This window comes from Pezoporus flaviventris, unplaced genomic scaffold (genome assembly GCF_033815535.1).
Source record: "Pezoporus flaviventris isolate CSIRO_AGI_PZ_B2104156 unplaced genomic scaffold, CSIRO_AGI_Pfla_v1 ptg000172l, whole genome shotgun sequence".
NCBI lineage: Eukaryota > Metazoa > Chordata > Aves > Psittaciformes > Psittacidae > Pezoporus > Pezoporus flaviventris.
Window position 1 is genome coordinate 155,472 of NW_026892720.1, and position 21,196 is coordinate 176,667.

Sequence of the window (21,196 nt, forward strand, 5' to 3'; positions counted from 1 at the left end):
AAGAGACTTCACCTAAACAAAAACAGGTAGTATTTGTGTTGTGCCTATGGATTATGTTCTAAATTCAAAACTACAGTACAAAAGGAAACACACTTTTGGATTTTTAGAATTAAAATGAACTTAATTTTCATGTACAAATAGCTAGCACTAAGCCTGGGTTCAGCAGTAGCAGTCATTTTTCTCCTTCTTAGTAGCTGGTGCAGAGCTGTGTTTTTGACTTTCAGTCTGGGAACAGCACTGATAACAGCGATGTTTTTAGTTGTTGCTCAATAATATTTATTCTGACCAAGGACTTTCTGAGTCTCATGCTCTGCCAGAGAGGAGGGGAAGTCGGAAGGAAGCAGAGACAGGACACCTGATCCAAACTAGCCAAAGGGGTATTCCATATCACAGCATGTCATGCCCAGTATATAAAATGGGGGCGGCTACCCACAAGGGCTAGATCACTGCTCGGCTCAGGATGGGTATTGGTCAGTGGGTGGCGAGTGGTTGTATTCTCTTCCCTTGTTATTTCCCTTATCATTATTATCATTGGTGGTAGCAGTAGTGATTTGTGCTATACCTTAGTTACTGGACTGTTCTTATCTCAACCCATGGGAGTTACACTCTTTCGATTCTCCTCCCCATCCCTCCAGGGGAGGGGGAGGAAGGGCAGGAGTGAGTGAGCAGCTACGTAGTTCTGAGTTACTGGCTGGGCTTAAACCATGACATATGGATAACACAGGGATTATGATTCTGTTCTTTTCACATTGAGCATATTTCAGTTTTACAAAGCCTTAATGGACATTCAGTACTTTTGTAAAATTCACAGGTCTGAGAATTTAGGAAATTTAATCCTGCGGCTCACTTAAAACTAAGACAGAAACATTCAGAAGAAACTTTCAAGGTGAGCCCTTCAGGAGTGAGCCCTTGGCCCTGTAATTGTTAAACTCTCAAGACTAATACACAAATCCTCTCTGGAGTTAGAGAAACAGCTTGCACAGATTTAGTCTGTAATATGGATGACTGGTTTATCTACTTGTTTTACAGCTTTCTACTTGGTTTCCGTTACTTTATTACATGTTTATGACTTGATAAACACAGTACAAAATCAGCCCTTTAGTTTACCAGCTGACGAGGCTGAAAGTCTTAGATATAGAATGAGATTAAACTGAAGACTAATATCACTACAGCCTGCTCTCAGTCCTTAAACAATCCCTTGACCCTGGTTTTGTGCAACTTCTCCTCAGACAACTCATGCCCTTAAGTATTTCCAGGGACTGTACTTTTGTTCATTTTGGTTACAACAGGTTTCTTTTCTAGTCACAAAATGTCATGTAGGTAAACAAGGATGAGGGAAGGGGGGTGAGACGACTGCTTTTAAATAAGGTGGCCATTAAAGATTACCTACAAGCTAAAAAACTGAGTCCTGGCAGAACAAAGAGCACAGGGGAAAGCAGCTCTCCACAGATCACTAGAAAAAGGAGAGGAAAACAGGCATCAGAAAGTTTAGCACAGTCGTTAAAGTGAAAAGCCTGAGAAGGCTAGGAAAAGAGCTGTTATTGCTGAACTAGCCAAAACTGAAGCAGAGGCCACAGATGTCAAAGTGCATACAGAGGATTTGGAGAGAAGGCCCCTGTAAGCATGTGGAGATGTAAGCATGTGCCCAGCAGAAGGGATTTAGAATACTAAAAATGCACAAAATTTCCAAGAGCAAAGAGAAAACAGAAATAAGAAATATTATACAGCTTGCTAACTTTGGGTTCATCTTTTACCGTTCAGAGAAAACAACAGGTATTTTAGAAATCCTTCTGCAAAGTCTCCAGACTATTTTCTGGAATGATTAGCATCCATGATAGCACAAACTATAAAGTGAACACCCACAGAAAGAATGCATTGGGAAATTTTCAAGAGTCTGGACAGAAGATACAGAGCGAAAGTTCAGGACAGGTCTTGTGTGCCTGGGAAACTTCAAGATCTCAAAGAGGAAAAAACAGAGACAGAATTGCAATGAGCCTTTTCAGCAAAGCACGTCTAAAAACCATAAACGGTTCCCACTCAGATAACTGACTTCTACAGTATTATTTAAACCCTCTACTCTTCCCATTCTTTCCCATTTCTTACTCATTGAGAATTTTTCATTTTAAAGAAGGCAGAGAGTAGTGATGAAGTGAACTTCAGAGCATCCCGCATCCATGATTCACATCCCAAAATGTAGCAAAGGCACAATAGTTACTGAACAGCCTTTACATCTACAGCAGAAGTACCATTTTGGCTTTTAAAGATTGTTTTATTTCCACAAAACTATTCGTAACATTTAAATTGGTATTGGACAAAAATATACAGGCTGGCCATGTTTTCTTGGAATTGCCGTACCTGATCTGTCAGAAACATGAACCACACACACATTTAGGGAAGGTACATGGGGGAAAAGACGCATGTATATCTTCTTTCTGCTTCTAGACAAATTTAGTACTTAACAGGATAAGACTGTTACCTATCTGATACTGTAAATTTTTGTTTTCTCTGTGAACTGTTTCTATTTGGTGCTGACAAAATCCCAAACAAAAACCAGCATTTACAAAGTTGAGGACATTAAGCATTGAAAGTGTAAATGCAGCTCATCAGGACTGGACTGCCCAATTGTCTTTGTCCTCTTTAAAACAGCCCTTGATAAGATGCCTTGACTTGCAAAAGTGCAGCTGCATGTTTTTGGCAAGTCCATACTGCAGGGTACCCGACCATTGACTGGTGCTTGGCAAAAGCATCCCTCTGAACCGCTGTATCCTCCCATGCACCAAGCTGTCAAGTCACATGGATATGTGATAAGGTATCCGGAGTGGGATATAATGCAAGCTTGCTGGTGCTACATCAATTCCAGCAGTCCTGAGGTGCAGATTCATAGAGCAAGTTGATTAAGACCCTTTGTGAAACTGTGATTAGCTCACACGCATCTTACAGAATGTGACTGCCCATGTTGTGTGCTGTTAATTGAAGCCATATGCAGGCAGACACTATTGCATTCAATTTTTCAGCTCTTAAAAGGCAGCAGCAGGTCTTAGATGAGAATTCATTCACACAGCAGAGCAAAGTTTACCCGAGGGCTTTGTATATGCTCAGTGTTTGTGATACAGAGTGACTGCATGACAGTCACGCGGACTTAAGATGACTAGCCATGGCTGGAGAACTTCTGGTGGAGGAAGTAGACCTTCAGAAAGTTGCATTAGGTAGATACCCATTCAAGCACCAGGTGATTTAGTAAGGACAAGTAGAGGAGGCTGCTAACTCTTCTTCAGAAGATGGCTATCTCAGACTAATAAAGAACCAGGATGAACCAGATTAAGACTTGCCAGCCAACTGCAGGTACTGCAGCAGTTATTTGTTGATACTGTGGTTTCACCACAGTTGGCAAATGCTGCTAATAGGGTTGAAATGTATTTTAGAAGCTTTTAGTTATTAATATAAGCTTTAGCGGGTAAAAAAGAAAAACATCACAACAATCAGTGTAACGACAATATAAAAATGAAAGATTGGAACATTTGATATTTCTGTATTGACTCCGTGAAGGTATATAATGAGACCAAAGTTTTCTGTTAGCTCACTATCATCTCCCTCAGGGGCAAACAGTGCACTTGAAGTAAAAAGAATGAGGTAAAACAAGTACATTGTGATATTTCCTCAAAATACACTGTAGCCTGCTTCAGTTAACTGTAGTTCACTGTAGTTCACTGTAGTACCATCTGTGTACATGAAGGATTTCTCTTCCATAAATTCTTTTAATCACTTTTTGAACTCATGCAAACTTCCAGCAAGCAGAATATTCAATGACAAGTTATTCTACAGTTTAACTACATGCTGAGTAAAATTGAAGTTTGCTTGCTTAAAACCTACCAACTTCTTTGAGTTCTCTAGATATTATTCTCCCCCAAAAAGCATGACGAATAATGGGCAAACCATGTACTATTTCAGGGATTCCTGCTTAAGCTATAGAGTGCTGGGTTTTAAGCCACGTTTAACCCCACATTTGGCTCAAGTTCCTGCAGCCTCAAAGGGCAACAGATGCTCCCTTTCTGCTCTCTCTCCTTCTCCTAGGGCTGCTCAGCTAACCCTTAGAACTTCCCTTATGTCTCTAAACTTCTTTATATGCCCCATGTTTTCAGACATGATTTTCACCACTAGCAACAGGTGAAAAAATGGTTAATAATTAACAGGTTCTTCAACTCTCTACAAGACTGTTTAAGGAGTACAGGAAACCAAATGCTACCATCACTATGCCACTAATAATTCAACTGACCTACAAATTCAACTGACCTTCACTGCAGTGAAGGCATAAGTAGGAAGTTTTTCACATTTAGTTTTGGCTATTCTATCAGATCCCCCTCAGGCAGAAATATTTTCACATTTAATAGGAGAAATCCATGATCATAGAGGCTTTATTTACATTTTTATTAAGTACCAATTTCCTAAACATAATTTTTTCCTATTTGTAAAGGGGCTACTTTTAATAATTATGCTAACTCTTAATAATTATGCAGTTAAACAAAAGCCTCCACTACACAAAATGAAAGATAACAGACAACCTATTCACATAGTCAGGCTTTCCATTAAAAACACTGAAGCTACATTCAATGGCAAAATTATCTCAAAACAAACCCAAAATATTCAGAATTTACCTTCCCATTCTGTTGGAAAGTCACCTGTTTCATACTGATATGCTTGACGATTTATTGGCTCTACAAATCTTCTTTCTTGTATAATATGCCCTGTAGCAAAAAAAAAGAGTTAAATATATTTCTGCATAGTATTTAAATTGCTATGTTATTGTTTTGAAAGAACTGTACTAGTCACACAAGTGCAATGATACCTGCAGGATAAAAATTAAAGATTAAAATACTGAGAAAGTTTTTACCATCTAGCTGTCCATTTGAAATGCTATGTGTTCAGTAATTTAACAAAAGCTTGCCTGTTCTACAATTGATTTAGATTATTAATGACATATATTTCAAACATAGTTATCCACCTCTGCTTATCCCTCTCTTTGAGAATGTTTCCCTGAACAAGTGTTGGTAAGTTTTCTAACAACTGTTTTTCCTCATCTGGATATCTTCCACACCATTGCTGGTGAGGGATCAGAAACTTGATGCAGTTTTGGGGTCAAAAATAAGCATTGGAAGTTCACTCATTGGCTTTGCAAAGTGGTCAGGCCACATCATCTCCCACCCCCGACTACTGTTCTGCTCATGTTTTCCACAGCCTTTCCACACGTTTGCAAACCAAGTATTTTCCGTGTTAAAAACTAAAAACCTGCAGGTTGCCCTCTGATACGGAACATTCACTATCTAGAAAGGGGAGCTAGTTTGAAGAATCTGGATCTACATCTCACCCACAGATTTTACTACTGCCAAAGAGGAAGCTTGAAGGTTCAAGCAGTGAAGTAGCACACAGTGGACTGACTGCCAGATCTCATGCTACTGTAAAGCAAAAAGAGTATTTTAATTTGCGTTTTAAATTAGCAGATCCTGGAAAGATGTGCAAGCAACCCACCCTTCCCAGGGAAAAAAACCCTAACAACATTCTCCAGGCTTTTTCTCGTAGCTTTTTCCCTTCCTGGGAGGCTGATATAGAGAAACTTCACATTTTGAGGAAACACAAGTATCTGCACAAAATACTTTCTTTCATAATGATGTGATTCATGCAATTCTTCCCTTCCACATGCTTACAACAAGTATTTCAAATAAAGTTATTAAAATTGGCAGAACTTACAATTCACCCATCTCTGATTAATAAACTGCACAGTATTGTTCATTATTATTTTTAATACAGCAAAATAAGAACTTGTATAGAAGCTGCAATTCCTTTTCTATGTACCTTCTTTAGCTTGATAATATTTCTTTGTATTTTTAAGCAATGCAACATTTTTACTGCTTCAGATACACTATTAGGCAAAGAAAACAGTGATGATTTGTGCTTGTTTTATAAATACACAATTCCTATATGCTGAAGATAACTCACAAACGTGCTTCAAAATAATTTCATTTCAACAATACCAAGGATAATTCAATTTCTCAAGCTCCTTTATCTACAAAGCAAATCAAAACTATGGAATTATTTTCCTCCCATATAGATTTCCAGAAAACCTGGAGACAAATTGGAGACAAATCTAATTAGGTCTGACCTATGTAAGTCTCAGAATTAACACTCTTCGCCATTATTGGAAAGGCACTAGATTTTACTGTTAGCACAGCACCTGTTAAAAAGCTGTCCATAATCTGAGTCCTGCACAGGTGGAACGGTATGAATAAACTGACAGAAGGAAAAGTAACAAAGAAATGTATTTTTCTACCTGCTACCACAACTTGTGATTGATGTTGTCTTTCTGCATTCCCAAATAAAATATTCTTAACTAATCTACTTTTAAGAAAATCCACCACTTTTTATCCTGCTGCAAGCTTTCATAAGACACTTGTAAAAAATTCATTCTCCAGACCCCACAGTCAAATTACACTGTAGAGCCAGGCTCGGGGAATTATTTCTCGAAGGCGTTATTTTGAAGAATCATCAGACAGTAGTGCTGGTGGCTTTTAGGCCTCTCTGCATTTGTGATGCACACACAACACTAATTAACTGCAACGGTCTGATTTGCCATGTCCCATAGGTTTCTTCTGGCAGACTACCACTGACAAATAATTTACATAGACTTTCCTATTGAAGATTACACTGCAGCCTTTTTAGATGTAATTAAAACCTTTTACAAGTTGAGAGACCTGTTCTTTCATACTAAAGATATTGACTATTTTGCTTTATATTAATCCATTCCCATGTTTTCAAATAAATATTCTGGTCTTTGCTGCTGCAAAGAAAGTTCACTTGTAAGTGTATACATATGAAGCAATTACCAATAGCAATGCAAGAACCACAGTTTAACTGCAAAATTAACCCCATTTTCAAGTGACCACTAGGTCTTAGAAACTGAAGAACCATTAACACTTCAAGATGGGATTTTATAAAACACAACATATCCAAAGAAAAACAGCCAATCACTCATAAAACAAAAAGCAGTTTACTCAGAAAGAATTTAACAGATGTACAAAATAGTCACATACACCATCATTTACACAAAACACTGAAGTAGCCAAGATTTGCAACTTTGCAGAAGTTACAGTGAGGCAAATGGCCAAGAAGTCTAAGTAGTGGACAGATCTTTCAGCAAGTGATACAGTATTAACACATTTTAGATTTATATACTTTCTTACTATACACATTTTCTTTAAGGCTTTCTGTCCCAGTCAATTTGAAAGTTAATGAGTGATGACTGAAATAAATTTGTATAAAAGCCTGAAAAGTGTTTAACAGAAGTCAGGCAGCCTGCTGCCATGAGAAAGGGATAGCCAAAGCCAGCAAGGGAAATAAGTCAGTGAAATGTGAAGGGGTAGCAAATGACTTAATGATTTATCTTCTAATTTTCTATAGCCCTATGAAGCCTAGAAACTTAAGTATTATTTACACAACAAAAAACATGGTTAACTGTAGATACGCACAGATGCTGAAAACATTTTATTTTTCCAGTCTTCTACAGACAAACCATCCAGCCACTCCTCCCCAAGCCTGTAGCATTGCATGGGGTTGATGCGGTACATGTGCAGTACCTGGTACTTCGCCTTGTTGAACCTCATACCACTGGCCACAGCCCATTGATCCAGCCTGTCCAGATCCCTCTGCAAAGCCTTCCCATCCTCCAGCAGACCAATACTTCCACCCAACTTCATGTTGTCTGCAAACTTACTGAGGGTGCACTTGATTCCCTCACCCAGATCATCAATTAAGACCAAGCAACACTGGCCCTAACACCAAGCCCTGAGGGACACTGCTAGGGACCAGTCGCCAACTAGATGTGATGCCAAATTAATTGAATTAATCTCAGATGTTCATGAGAACTCAGAACCAGAACTCTTCTGGCTTGCTGATTTGCACTGCTGCATAGTAAAAGTCCATGGGAGAAACACTTTTTTAAAGAAATATATATTTATATATATTTAAATGCACAGGCTGACTATACAGCCTTTGTTAATTTAAGACATATGGACTGAATTTCAGTTGCATGGCGCCGATGTGAACTTTCACCTTCTCTGTAGCCACCCTTTAAATACTGGAACATGGCGATAAGGTATCCCCTAAGCCTTCTCTTCTCCAGGCTGAACAAACCCGCTTCTCTCTGCTTGTCCTCATAGGGAAGGCTTCCTAGTCCTTGGATCATCTTTGTAGCCCTTCTCCGGACCCTCTCCAGCCACTGGAATTCTGGAACACAATATTCCAGGTGTCACCCGACAAGTGCGGAGCAGAGTGCGATACTACATCTTCACCTCTGCTGGTGATGCCCTTGTTGATGGAACCCAGCATTACATTGGGTAGATTTCTGTTTTATCCCCTTGTAGATGTCTATGGAAGGTCAAAGTCAAGACGATTCTTTTTGGGAACACATACTTTCAAAGTTAAAAGACTCACAAGCAGTACAATCCTCACAGACCCTTTTCACCTCCCAAAACAAATGCCAGCTGACAATGTCAGTATCATAGCCAAACTCAGTATTGTTTGTTATTTTTTATTAATTACCATTCTCACTATGCCTCACTATGTACCAAAATAATTGTTCTTTGCTCCGATTTATGGTATGATTAGGCTGATTTTGTCCCAAATTTTAATCCATTATGTCAACTTAAATCTGACTCTTCATGCCATCTAGATTCTGCCAGTCTTATAAGCATATACTAAACAATGAAGTTTTTGCAAACAAGGCTTACTATTTACTATTTATGAACTATTTACAAACTAGCAATTGAGATATCACAGTGCATACATACTCGGCAAGCAAACAAAACCCAAATAAACCTATGTTCAGGATCTACAACAGTAGACCTCACTGAAATCAGAAAGAGATGTTTTCTCAATACACCTCCCCCATTCAGTTTACTAAGACCAACCATAAATTGTTCGTAAGGTTAGTTTTACATAAAAAGCTTAGTACATTTTAGAACCAAGGTATTTAAAACGGATTGTAGAATGTTTCTCAACTCAAACTTTAAGCAAAAGTTAGCAGGAATAGTTTCCCAGAGGTAATTTTAAATTAATGACTGGAAAAAAAAAAAACAACTAAAATCTCCCACTTTCTCTTTAAATTCCAAACCATATTTCTGCTTGATTGCTCCACCTGCCAAAAATTTTACAATTTCCAACTGTATTTAAATGTCTCTTAAATGTCTGTTTAAATATGAATAAGCATATTTTCTAAATTAAGTGAACTTTTGCTATGGAAAGCTCAAGTCTTTGAAAAACTTTACAATAAATGTTTTATTTACACGTTTCTGTTTTACAAATATCATCAAAAAATCTAGAGTACCCTAGCAAATCATTAATGGGAGACACCCCTTTTTACATTGGTCCTGGCAGGGGGGTGGAGGATATTTTTATGATAAATAAAGCAAAACCACACTTTTCTACTAAGCTTAATGGTATCAAGCCATCAAGCCACAGTCAGAAATAGAAAGCATAAAATATTTGTACAAAAAAAAAAAAAAAGGCACTGTCAGATCAGAGAGAAACTTTTGCAAACTTGCAAAATATTCAGTGCAAACCATGCACTGGGTTTACCAGCATCACTTTAGCCATCTCTGAATGGAATCACCTAGAAATGGGAAATTTAAAAATACATATATATATGCACACACACACACATATATAACTATAAATGCATCAGGAACCTAACACAAGGATTTAGAGGCTGGTGAAAATAACTTTTTTTTGGTATACAGGGTGATGTGAAGAGACGTTTAGTGTAACATTAGATTAAAACATTTGCGTGTGGAAGGAGAAAAGCTTTGCTTACCAAAAGTGCGGCAGTCCAATTCTGCATTAGATCTTCCAGAATAATTCTGACACACTCTGGTTTTGTTAAATATTGCTTTGAAATCCTTCTGCAAGGCAACAGTGAACTCAACCCAAATACAGTCTTTGGGCTGAGAGGGCTCTGAGTTTTTAGTAGGCCAGAAGATGCTTTTTTTTCAGTGTAAATCTAAAAAAGCCATCTTGCCAGGTCTGAGTTAACATCTACATGCCGATCTAAAGATGTGGCTCCAGCTCCTGTAGATGCTTCTAAACTAACATCTGAGATGTTAGTTCAATGGATCTGGTGTGACAGGAATCACTTGATTAAAATACTGCTGTTACTGACTTAACTGCCAAGTTGAGTTTGACCACTGTTTGCATGGTCCATGTCCATTTATCTATAATTCTGACAAATGCATTTACTTCAGAAATAATCTATTCTGTCACTGTTACTGAGGATGCGGATGCCATCACTGTTCCTGAGGATATGGGTTCCATTACAATGCTATGTCATTATCACAGAAACCTAGGTCATGGACAAGGATCAAAACATACTGTTCATTATCTCCAAAAGGCTGTGCTGCTGAAGAAAAAACATAAAATTGCACTTTTCTCAAATAAGGGTATTTAGTTAGCAGTAAGAAAAATACAACTGCTCACTCATAAACAGAGTATTTTGTCAGACCATTTAGGGCTAAAAGGATTTTAAAACAAATGGGGACAGCCATTTTGAGACATGACAAATTCTTACCAAGCAGCAAGATTAAATCTAGCCTTAGATATAGCAGAAGATGAGGAAACCACAGAGTTCTCTGGATCCAAATGTTCTACAGTATCTTCTCTACAGCCAAATAAGTGAAGAATAAAACTCCCTCATCACTCCCCATAAAAATCCCCAAACCATTAGCTGCAGCCAAAGACAGCAAGTAAAACAAGGCTCAAATTCACTGCATTGTAAAAGCTGTAATTAGGTAAGCAAACGCTTACAAACTTAAGTATATCTACAATATGCAAACAGAACGTAACATGCCATGCCGCACTGGGAATAGGAAGTCAATCCTGTACAAAAGTTAAAAACGTGTGGTTCACATGCAGCAAGAAGAGAATAGGAAGGCAGAACTTGAAGTCTTAATAACTGTACTGAATACTTGGTACCGCTATTCTACATTATTTCACAGGAAGATTAGCAATCCATGTGTATACACTGATTCACTAGGGCTCACACACATTGAGAAATATTTTACTTTCACAAAGACCAAAAAAGTGATTATTAGAATGATTCCATTTTGAGTATGTTATTCTTAAAGAAATGGTCAAGAACTATACATAGTGTCAGTACACGTCCTAGTAAGCGTTTCTGGATGAGAACAAACTACCCAGGAACTTCTCAAAAGTTGCTTTTATTCACACTTGATTATCTAGCAGCTAATGATTAAGAGGGTGGTTTCAGGGTTTCTCTACATGCAAATGCTCCCTCATAGCTGGCTGCTGAGGTTTCCACACAGCTTCTCTTCTCCAGGCTGCACAGCCCCAGTTTTCTCAGCCCCCTGGTCATCCTCGTGGCCCTCCTCTGGACCTGCTCCAACAGCTCCACATCTTTTCTCTGTTGAGAACACCAGAGGTAATTACAGGAGGTAATGCTGAACTTACTGAAGGTACCCTTATGAGTTCAGCCTGAAAGGTCTCTAGGGAAGAAGTCTACTTTAACTGTCATTTCAGATCTTACACATTATGTAGTAAGTACAGGAAAACTTGAAAAGCACAGATTCATATTTTCTGTATGTAAGGACAAATAAATTTAAACATTCTCATTTCTGAGGGTCAATTTCACACTCTGTATGCAATTTGCAATTTTGCTTTTTTTAAGTATCCTTTGTCATTGTAGGACACCGAAGCTTGTCAGACGGGATACTTACAACTACAATGTTTCTCTAACATTAAATAGCTTATTCTAATAAAATTAGAAGGCTATGGTTAATTATGAGCTGCTGAGCACTCAACATGTATTCACTTATGACTACATCATAAATAAATGAAAAAACAGCACCCTGTGTTCTGTACTTTCTTTTTAGGAGTGGCAAATTTAATAATCTGAAAAAGATGAACCTGTAACTTCCTGAGGAATCAGAGACTACTGCTTTTTTATACAGTCACACAAACCTTATGTTTTGAAATCTGAGACTCTAGCAGTTAAGTAAAATATACCTTTTATTGTAGTTTGTCTGAGAAGCAAGTTCCTTCAGCAGACAGACAAACTACAATAAAAGGTATTTTATTGTATTCACTCTGCCATTTTAGTCCCCAAACTCTCCTCATCTGGCAGCAGGATGCATCAACACCAGTTCCCATTCCCTGCTCACTGAAGAGCCTTGTGCCTTCTACCTCATCAAGGCAGCATGAAGCCAACAGATACTTCACCTTAAACAAAGAACTACTGTTTTATAAATAAATCTATGCAACATTACATTCTTTCTGCAACAAAAATGTAAATGATACCAGTACAAATGCCACTTCCTTGGAGAGCTGATGGATTCTCAGTGCTCTGGCATGCAGAAGCTTTTTCCCAACTGTTCTTTTGGTCTGTTTTGGTTCATCAGATTCAAGAAACAGTTTTTTACCAATTACTGTCAAAATGTGAATAAATCCAGGAATGAAGTACTGAATATTTTCTGTAAATGCATGAAAAATGGGGATTTAGCATGTATAAAGGGAATTTACCAAGCAGACAGAGAGTGTACAATAGTGTGTACTCTATAAATAAAAACATAATGCAAGAAGGTAAACATGCAGGGAAGAGAAACAGGCAAATGACAGTAAGGGTAGGAACTGTAAATGACATGAAAGTTACAGCTGTGGAGAACAATAATTAATGAAGCAATTATTAATTAAGCAATATGAACCCAACACAGCAGTATTACAGTCTGGTTTGGATGATTAATTATATTCCAGTTATAAGTCACCTGAAAATGCTCATTTACCATCTCTTATTTTTTTCAGAATAAATGGAATTATTACAGCTAGCTGCACATACACTCTCAAGGAGCTAATGTTACTTCTGTTTTTTAGTATGCTTTAATAAGTATTATAAAAGCATTATGCATTTCAGATTTGCAGAAAAACATCAGTCGTACACAAGGTCTGAAAACAATAACAGCTAATACTGTGCACAGCACTTGAAAGCTTAAAGAACACTAGTACTGCTATTTTATTGTATTTGCTTTTCATTAGAAAGTATAGGGGAGAACACTCACGTATTTCAGCCACAGTCAACACAAGAGTGCAACTTCTGAAGAACAGGAAACTTAGCTAAAGTAACAAGCCCTTTGAGCTATATTAGTCATATGATATATATATATATACACACATATCCTACAGACATTTCTTTTAAACAGCATTAAAAATTATTCTTTATCCTACAATTTATATGCTACTCATTTTATCATATACATTACAAAATTATCCCTTGAAGCTTCACTTGCACTATTCATACACTCCAAACAGCATTTTAAGAACATAAGAGAAAGTGTGTGTTTATAAACCTCACCTAGTTCTTTCACTAAAAGAAGTCTCACACAGACTCTGATGAAAAAGCAGAATACAAACATATCAATGTAACATAACAAATCCTACTGTAGATGAGTTGCTTGTTCTTCCTGCTAAAGCAATTACACAAAAACTCTTGCAAGTTAACATCTAAGCAAGATGTGTACAGAGATCGTATTTCAGACACTAAAGGTGAAGGTGGTCTCCCTCCAAATATGCAAATACGGTTTCTCAAGCTGGTGGTGTGGTTGGAAATCTGAGTAGAAGAAGACTGAGCTCCCTATCCCTTCTGCAGATGTCGCAGTCAGCTTAGGAGATTTGCTGAATGTGTTTATTCCATTTAAAAAAAGCCTCTCAGGTGAAACACTACTCTTCATGAGTTAAAATATGGCTTTAGAACAAAAACAAGAAATACTGCGAAAGCTCAAGGACAAAGGTTGTGGGGGTGAATATCAGAGAACAGGGCCTAAACCTGATGCAGTCTTCACGGAGGACCACCTGTGTGACCTTGGCAGCCCATCGTGTATTGCACTGACAGTTTTAGTGGGGTGACAACCACCAGAAGACCATTTTTAAAGGAATGCTGTTAAAGGGATCAGGCTAGTGTGGAGTCAGAGGGACAGCCTGCTAGGCAAGACAAGGCATGACAGTGATCTCAGGCAATAGCAAGAGCTCTTCCTTGGAAGAGGAGGAAGCAATTGTAATACAACAGGATAGGTGACTATGTCATGATCCCGAACACACAAATGGTTTGCAGGGATGCCCACTGTGGGTAGCCTACCAGAGTCAAGAGAAACACTGTATAGCTTCAAGTAAATAAAATACCTAACAAAGATTTAAGTAAACACAGGTAGTGGTAGACTCTGCCAGGGCCTCCAGAAAACATTTTCCATTTCATCACACAGGTGGGTCTAACAGGAAGTTCTGTACCTTTATAAAAAAAAAAAACATGGCAAAGATATGTCTTGTGAGATGAGGCAATCAGGGTCAACACAACCAGGTAAAGTGGTACCAGGGACTCCTCTCCCTCAGATCTTGAAAAAGGCAACCTAAAGGGCTGCAATGGAATAGGCACCAACATGGCAAATAACGTTACTCCACAGCATTCAAGTGTGCACACAGGGCACTGCTGCCTGAGAATGCAGCCACAGACCTGGCAGCTGAAGATGAGATCTTGCAACCACCTTTTGCATCCAGATATTTTATTCATGTCTTATATGGAATACTAAAGTCTCTGAAAACAGAGACCTTCCACTTGGATTGAGCTTTAACCAATTCTAAAGAATCATATTTGAGATGAAAAAAAATTGGTACTGGAACAGCTGAAGAACATGAACGTTGCCTGACCTGAGAAAGTAGCATGGTACATTGAACTTACCCCTCAAAACCCACCACAAAGATTTCCTGTGCTTCAAAATACCAATGTTATGTAGTACATATATATTGCAGCAGTAAGTTCCACTAAAAGTATGCTTTCATAACTTGTTTCCAACTTGACAAATTAATTTTTTACTCAGATAAACTAACTGAACTTGAATACCTTACAGCATAAGCAAATCATACCTTACTTATACTATAAGAAAGAAAAAAAATTATTAAAGAGGGCTTTAAAGACAAACTCCATGTCTACAATATTATGGTAGGGTTATACATCTTGAATTAAAACATGTCATCTCGGTTCTAAAAAACAGAGGCTATGCCCCATCTTTTGTAATTTATATAAATTATTATTATAGCATTTCATCCTCAGAATCCTTAATTAGAAGCTGGGTAAACAGTTTATAGGCAAAAAAACCTCTTGTATCCTTATTCGTTCAAATATATGAGGGCTGAAAAGAAGATATCTGAAAAAGGTATTTGAAAAAGGGTGCACACCAGTTTAGAAATAACTTCATAAACATTTTTCTGACTCACTAGTTTGATGCTTTACAATAAGATTTCTTTTATGTTCATCAGCCATTGTATTTTCCTGTACCTTCATGTTCATATTTACAATAAATTTCTAGTGTGCTTTTTAATGTACCTATTAAGATACATATGCTACATATATCAATATTTAATGTTTATTTTAAAGGCATTGAGGTAAAAACCAAGAAATAAATTGCAAGCATTGTTAGTAATATGCTTTCTAAAAGGATTAAAAGAATGCTATATTAATGCTTACAGGAGTTTAAGAATCGTTCAAGTTAGCATGTAGTTCTATAACTTTTAATATCTTAACTTAGTAAAATGTCACCATTTGTTATATACAGAAATACAAAAAAATGTTAACTTGGTTAGAGTTATAAGATAAACAACTTCTTTTTAATAAAATTAAACAATACATACCAGAAGGTACAACAATTCAGTGAATTAATGTTAGTAGCGTGAAATCATTTACCTTTCAACAGCTGAAAATTTCTGCTCAATTTAACTCTTACTTTACATTGTCAGGTTACTTTTAAAGCTGTGCTTCAAAAGTCTGTTTCTTTAAGCCAGCCTGTGCACACCCCATGAGTTAAGGTATTTTCCAGTAATACCGATTCTAGGGAAAAAACAGCAGATTTTAGCAGTTTTGGTGAGCTCAGAGAGGTGTAGGTGGTGAAGAAGTAAAAAACTTTACATGGCCAAGGAATTGCAGCAATATCTTACCTGCTTTCAAAGTTACTTTGAGAAAGAAGAGGATAAGGTGCAAGAGCAGGGCCCAAGAACTACCTGAAAGTCAAAACTTTTTAGATCTTAGTCAACCCATGATTTTTTCTACTAAAATCAGAGTTTCTGTGGTCACTTTGCAAGAAAAAACAAATTCACATGCAAAAAACAACATCCAGCTCCCACTTAACAGTTTTTCTGGCTTTCTACTTTCACAGCTCCAGTTTAACTAAGCAAATTTTAGACTAAACAGCAAATACTGAGGTCACACGGTTTTACATTATCTAAGTACCCAGTCATCAAGTATTAAAATACTGAATTTTGTGCCTGTTGATTTTGGAATACTTTGCTATTACTATAAGCTAACATACCAAGTGCAACTATTCTCGGCAATAAGTAAATGCAAAATTTTCTATGTCAAATCATTTATGCTGATACCACTGAAAGAAAAGATGAAAGACTTACTCTGGACAGTAAACTCTAGACTTCCATAGCTTGCAATAACTGTAATACAAGTGTTTGATACACAGAGTTTACAACCACTGAAAGAACAAGCTGTGATACTTATAAGCTCTACAATTAAATAATTTCATGTCAAAAACTCACAGGTTCCTAAACTGTATTTTAATTTTTAGAAGCAAAAATTAGTTACTTGATTTCACTTCACCAATTTAATCCTTAAAATGTAAACACTCTGAAATAATGATGTTCACAGAGTTTCTCATTATGGCAGTTATTTGGTGAATCTCATTAGAATTCTAACTCGTTCATTTCTGGTGTGAGCAGCTAAGATACGCGATCCCTATGTTTTTATATTAAGAGGTTGCACAAGCACTTTCATTCTTAAATATCCCCATACACTAGGAAACCATAGTAATATCAAGACTACATGACTTGTGTCTCACCATACTAATGCATAACTCTTGTTATTGTTCAGCTATGGAGAATGCCGATACCAGTTTCTGGGACATTTAGATGTCTACTGACCTCCAAATTTATTTCTGTTGACCTTCCTTAGCTTGCCAGGCATGATGGAACTGCAGCTAAGGATGGCACAGATGCAGGCTATTAACTGTAAGGAAAGGCTTCTGAATTCAACTCTGTGAGTACAGCTGCCTTGCTATCCACTGCAAGTTGCACACAGAATTCTCTAACACCAAGATGAAAGAAAACACATAAACCTTAAACCTTTCCATACTCTAAAGATGTGCAGGTGTTTTGAAACAAAGGTGTTATGGGAGCTAGAATCTCTCAAGAAAGATACCAATGATGATGATTGTACCATAAAAGAAGAAACTTTCCCTCCTGCCCTGTTCCTTCCATAAAAACAGAAATAGTAATATGTAAACCCTTCTAAAGAAAAGATAAATCTGTTAAATTTTATTACAGCATTTGTTCCAATAGCATTTCTTACTAATTGTTTTGACAACATGGGTTTGTTTTTGTGAATGCATGTTTGCTTTTTAAAAGGTAACATAATGAGAGTTGCTGCTCAGAAAAGTGAATTCAGATCTTACATATCCTCTCCTATCTGTGCGTATATGAATGAGAGGATACATGCCAGAGATGAAATGAGATGAGATTTTTGTCCCTAATAAAGACGACCTACTTTTGCACGTTTCTATATCATTAATTTTCTATCCTGGGAATTTATTCTAGAATCAAATTACTTGTAAGATAAACCTTCTGTAATTACCACTAAAAGTCTCATTTTTCAGTTTAAGGACATTTTTGATTTGCAGTTGTGCATTTTACATACTGTACAAATGACTAAACATATATTTAAATATCAAATTCAGACATTGTTAGTTCAAATCAGTTAAACAGAGAAATCATTCCCTTCTGGCTACCTCCATTTCTCTTTAATCCTGGTCAGTGTAGAACCTTATTACAAGTAATTTGCTACTATAAGACTGAGGAAAAAATGCTAGCCTCACAATTTTTGTCATTTTTTCTTGACTTCCCCTGCAGGCTGCTACTGTTGATGGCCTTTATGGAAATATAAATTCAATCAGCAGCTGCAAATTTCATGAGATGTCCATCTTCATGCTGAATTTCTAACTGAGTGTCAAAACAATCTGTGGATTTCTCCCTGATGAAACACACTTTGAATTGTAAATTTCTGCAATCTTCTCATGTTAGAGTTTGAGCTGCACTAAAATAGACCTAGTCCAGATATAGTGCCTACCAGCTCGAGACAAGTGATTTTTTCCTCTCATTATCTCGCTCTGCTGTTGAAAGGGTTAAATAATAACCCATGAAAAATCACCTGCTTCTTTTCTTTTACATAAAAAATTAGATGACATTTTCTGTTCTTTTTAGTAGAAGGAAATATAAAGCCCTTCCATATATTACAAATGCTCTCAAATCAGTTAATTCAACCCGCTATTCATTTTACAGTACTTAAAATTAGCTGCAATAAAACTTAAAGCATTTCTTACATTGTCAAAATGGTGCAATATTCGAAGAGAACAAATTCAGTTTGCAGACACAGTTTGTTTCTTCTAAATCTCGACTTACATTAAATGTATATAGTAAATATAGTAAAACAAAATACAATTTCTCTTTCAATTACTGTTTCTTACAGTAGCACAGAAAGTACCTATTCAGTAAATTATAGCAGCTCATGCCATTTGCTTTAACATAATATTTGTTTCTCTTCTGTAGATACTAACATGAATATACTACTTTTCCAATTTGCAAGGAAAAAAAAAAGTTACACATTCTTATCTCCACTGCACATATAAAAGTACCATTCACAAAGAGAAATTCACTGATAAAGATGATCTTTCTACTCATGTAATAAAAACTTGCTTTGTATTTGTTTTCTTCTCTCCAGGGATAAACATTATGGTGGCATGGAAGCGGAGCTTAATAAACTGTTCTTGACTAACACTGAAAAGAATGATTCTGTTGTGGATGTTTCAGTACAAATACTATATTCCAACTCAAAATACTGTCTTCCAGTTAACAGAAAATTCAGTGGGCCACCTTCCTTTTTGTATAGACCAAACTTCCAGTTAATTATCAGAATGAGGAAAGAAACCGAAAAATGAGTAACTACAGAATAATTTCTTTGCATAAGACTTTCAATGTACTGAGTTTTATCACTCTTAATATGTCACTACAGCGCTTCTTCGATCATGTCCTCCCCCTGGCCTCCCTTGCTTACCTGCAACCTCAAATCTAAGTGATCTATACAATTTCCCGGACCTTAAATATGAAAAATACCACAAACAAAACCATATGCAACAGAACTAGTCTAAATCAAAAAATCTAAATCAAAAACTCATGTTTGTCTCAAAAAAAGGCCTAAGGAATGAATGCTGGTATGCAGGAGGGGAAGGACTGGCACTAGCTTAGCTGAAATCTTACGCTCTAGCAAATAAGCATATCAGAGGAGCAAGAATACTACTGGGCTCCCTTTTAAACTATACTTATTAAACTGACCCTTATAAACTCGCTATTATTAGAATGCAAATTCCCTGCTCAGTGAGTCAAAAAAAAACCCCTCAATTTTGCTCACAACATTATTTCAGAGATCTCTTGCTTTGTTTCACTGAACCACAACATCCCTGATCAAATAATGTCAGGACTTTATTTCGGTTTCACATGGTCATGCATTTATCAGCTTTAACAGCAAAACAAAAACACACGCCGATTTCTGCTCCAACAGTGATTTTATATAGTGAAGCAGATGTTTTGTAAACACACAGTCTCCAGTGAAAAGTTTTAGCACCCAAGTATAGCTACATATTCTGCTGGGTAGATAGCAGGAATGGTAATTACTGAAAGTATTATAATTATAATAAAGCTTTCATTATAACAGCTTCTTCAATATTGTGGTTCGGTTGATATGCTGGAGGGAAGGAATGCCATCCAGAGGGACCTTGACACCCTTCTGAGGTGGGCTGATGCCAACCTCATGAAGTTTAACCATGCCAAGTGCAAGGTCCTACACCTGGGTCAGAGCAATCCCAGGCACAGCTACAGGCTGGGCAAAGAAGAGATTCAGAGCAGCCCTGTGGAGAAGGACTTGGGGCAGCTGGCTGATGAGAAAATGAACATGAGCTGGCTTCAGTGTGTGCTTGCATCCCAGAAAGCCAACCGTATCCTGGGCTGCATCAAAAGGAGCGTGACCAGCAGGTCAAAGGAAGTGATCCTGCCCCTCTACTCTGCTCTCGTGAGACCTCACCTGGAGTATTGTGTGCAGTTCTGGTGTCCTCAACATAAAAAGGACATGGAACTGTTGGAACAAGTCCAGAGAAGAGCCACAAGGATGATCAGGGGACTGGAGCACCTCCCGTATGAAGACAGGCTGAGGAAGATGGGGCTGTTCAGCCTGGAGAAGAGAAGGCTGCATGGAGACCTCATCGCAGCCTTCCAGTATCTGAAGGGGGCCTATAGGGATGCTGGGGAGGGACTCTTCATTAGGGACTGTAGTGACAGGACAAGGGGTAACGGGTTAAAACTTAAACAGGGGAAGTTTAGGTTGGATTTAAGAAGGGAATTCTTTCCTGTTAGGGTGGTGAGGCACTGGAATAGGTTGCCCAAGGAGGTTGTGAATGCTCCATCCCTGGCAGTGTTCAAGGCCAGGTTGGACAAGGCCTTGGGTGATATGATTTAGTGTAAGGTGTCCCTCCCTGCCCATGGCAGGGGGGTTGGAACTAGATGATCTTAAGGTCCTTTCCAACCCTAACGATTCTATGATTCTATGATTCAATGATTGAATTATTTGGTTACATTTACCAACAGAGCCTGCCAGAAAGGAAGGAAGGTGTAACAAGAAAATGTTTCTCTTTCTCAAAATATCCAGAGTACTACTGAGAGAGCTGCTGTAGCAAATGCGGAAGACAGGAACCAAGAATCCATCCTAATCATGTTAATCCACCATTATTGGGTACTTGTTCCTGTCCAGTTTTAGGATTTAGCTTTGTCTCACATGATTTCAAAACCTCACCTCTATTTCTCAGAAACAACTGCTTCCCTTTTACCTATACCTTCCAAGTCCTAGGCCATGATGCTTTACTAAAACACAGTGCCTAAAGTACTTCCAAAGGAAGGTGATTAAACTTCCACCTAACACATGAAAGCACAGAATTTTCCAATTTCTGTGTGGACTCAGACACATGAACTTCCAGGCATCCTACCAAAACTGTAGTAC

General features: G+C 37.5%; 1 protein-coding gene across 1 annotated transcript in view; it reads right to left on the reverse strand.

The window, feature by feature from the left end:
* Positions 1 to 21,196, reverse strand: part of NDUFAF2 (NADH:ubiquinone oxidoreductase complex assembly factor 2) — a 64,926-nt gene that overhangs the window by 17,745 nt on the left and 25,985 nt on the right. The window contains exon 2 of the mRNA XM_061480125.1: positions 4,653 to 4,742. Within this exon, the coding sequence (XP_061336109.1) occupies positions 4,653 to 4,742 (90 nt within the window). The remainder of the gene's footprint in view (positions 1 to 4,652; positions 4,743 to 21,196) is intronic.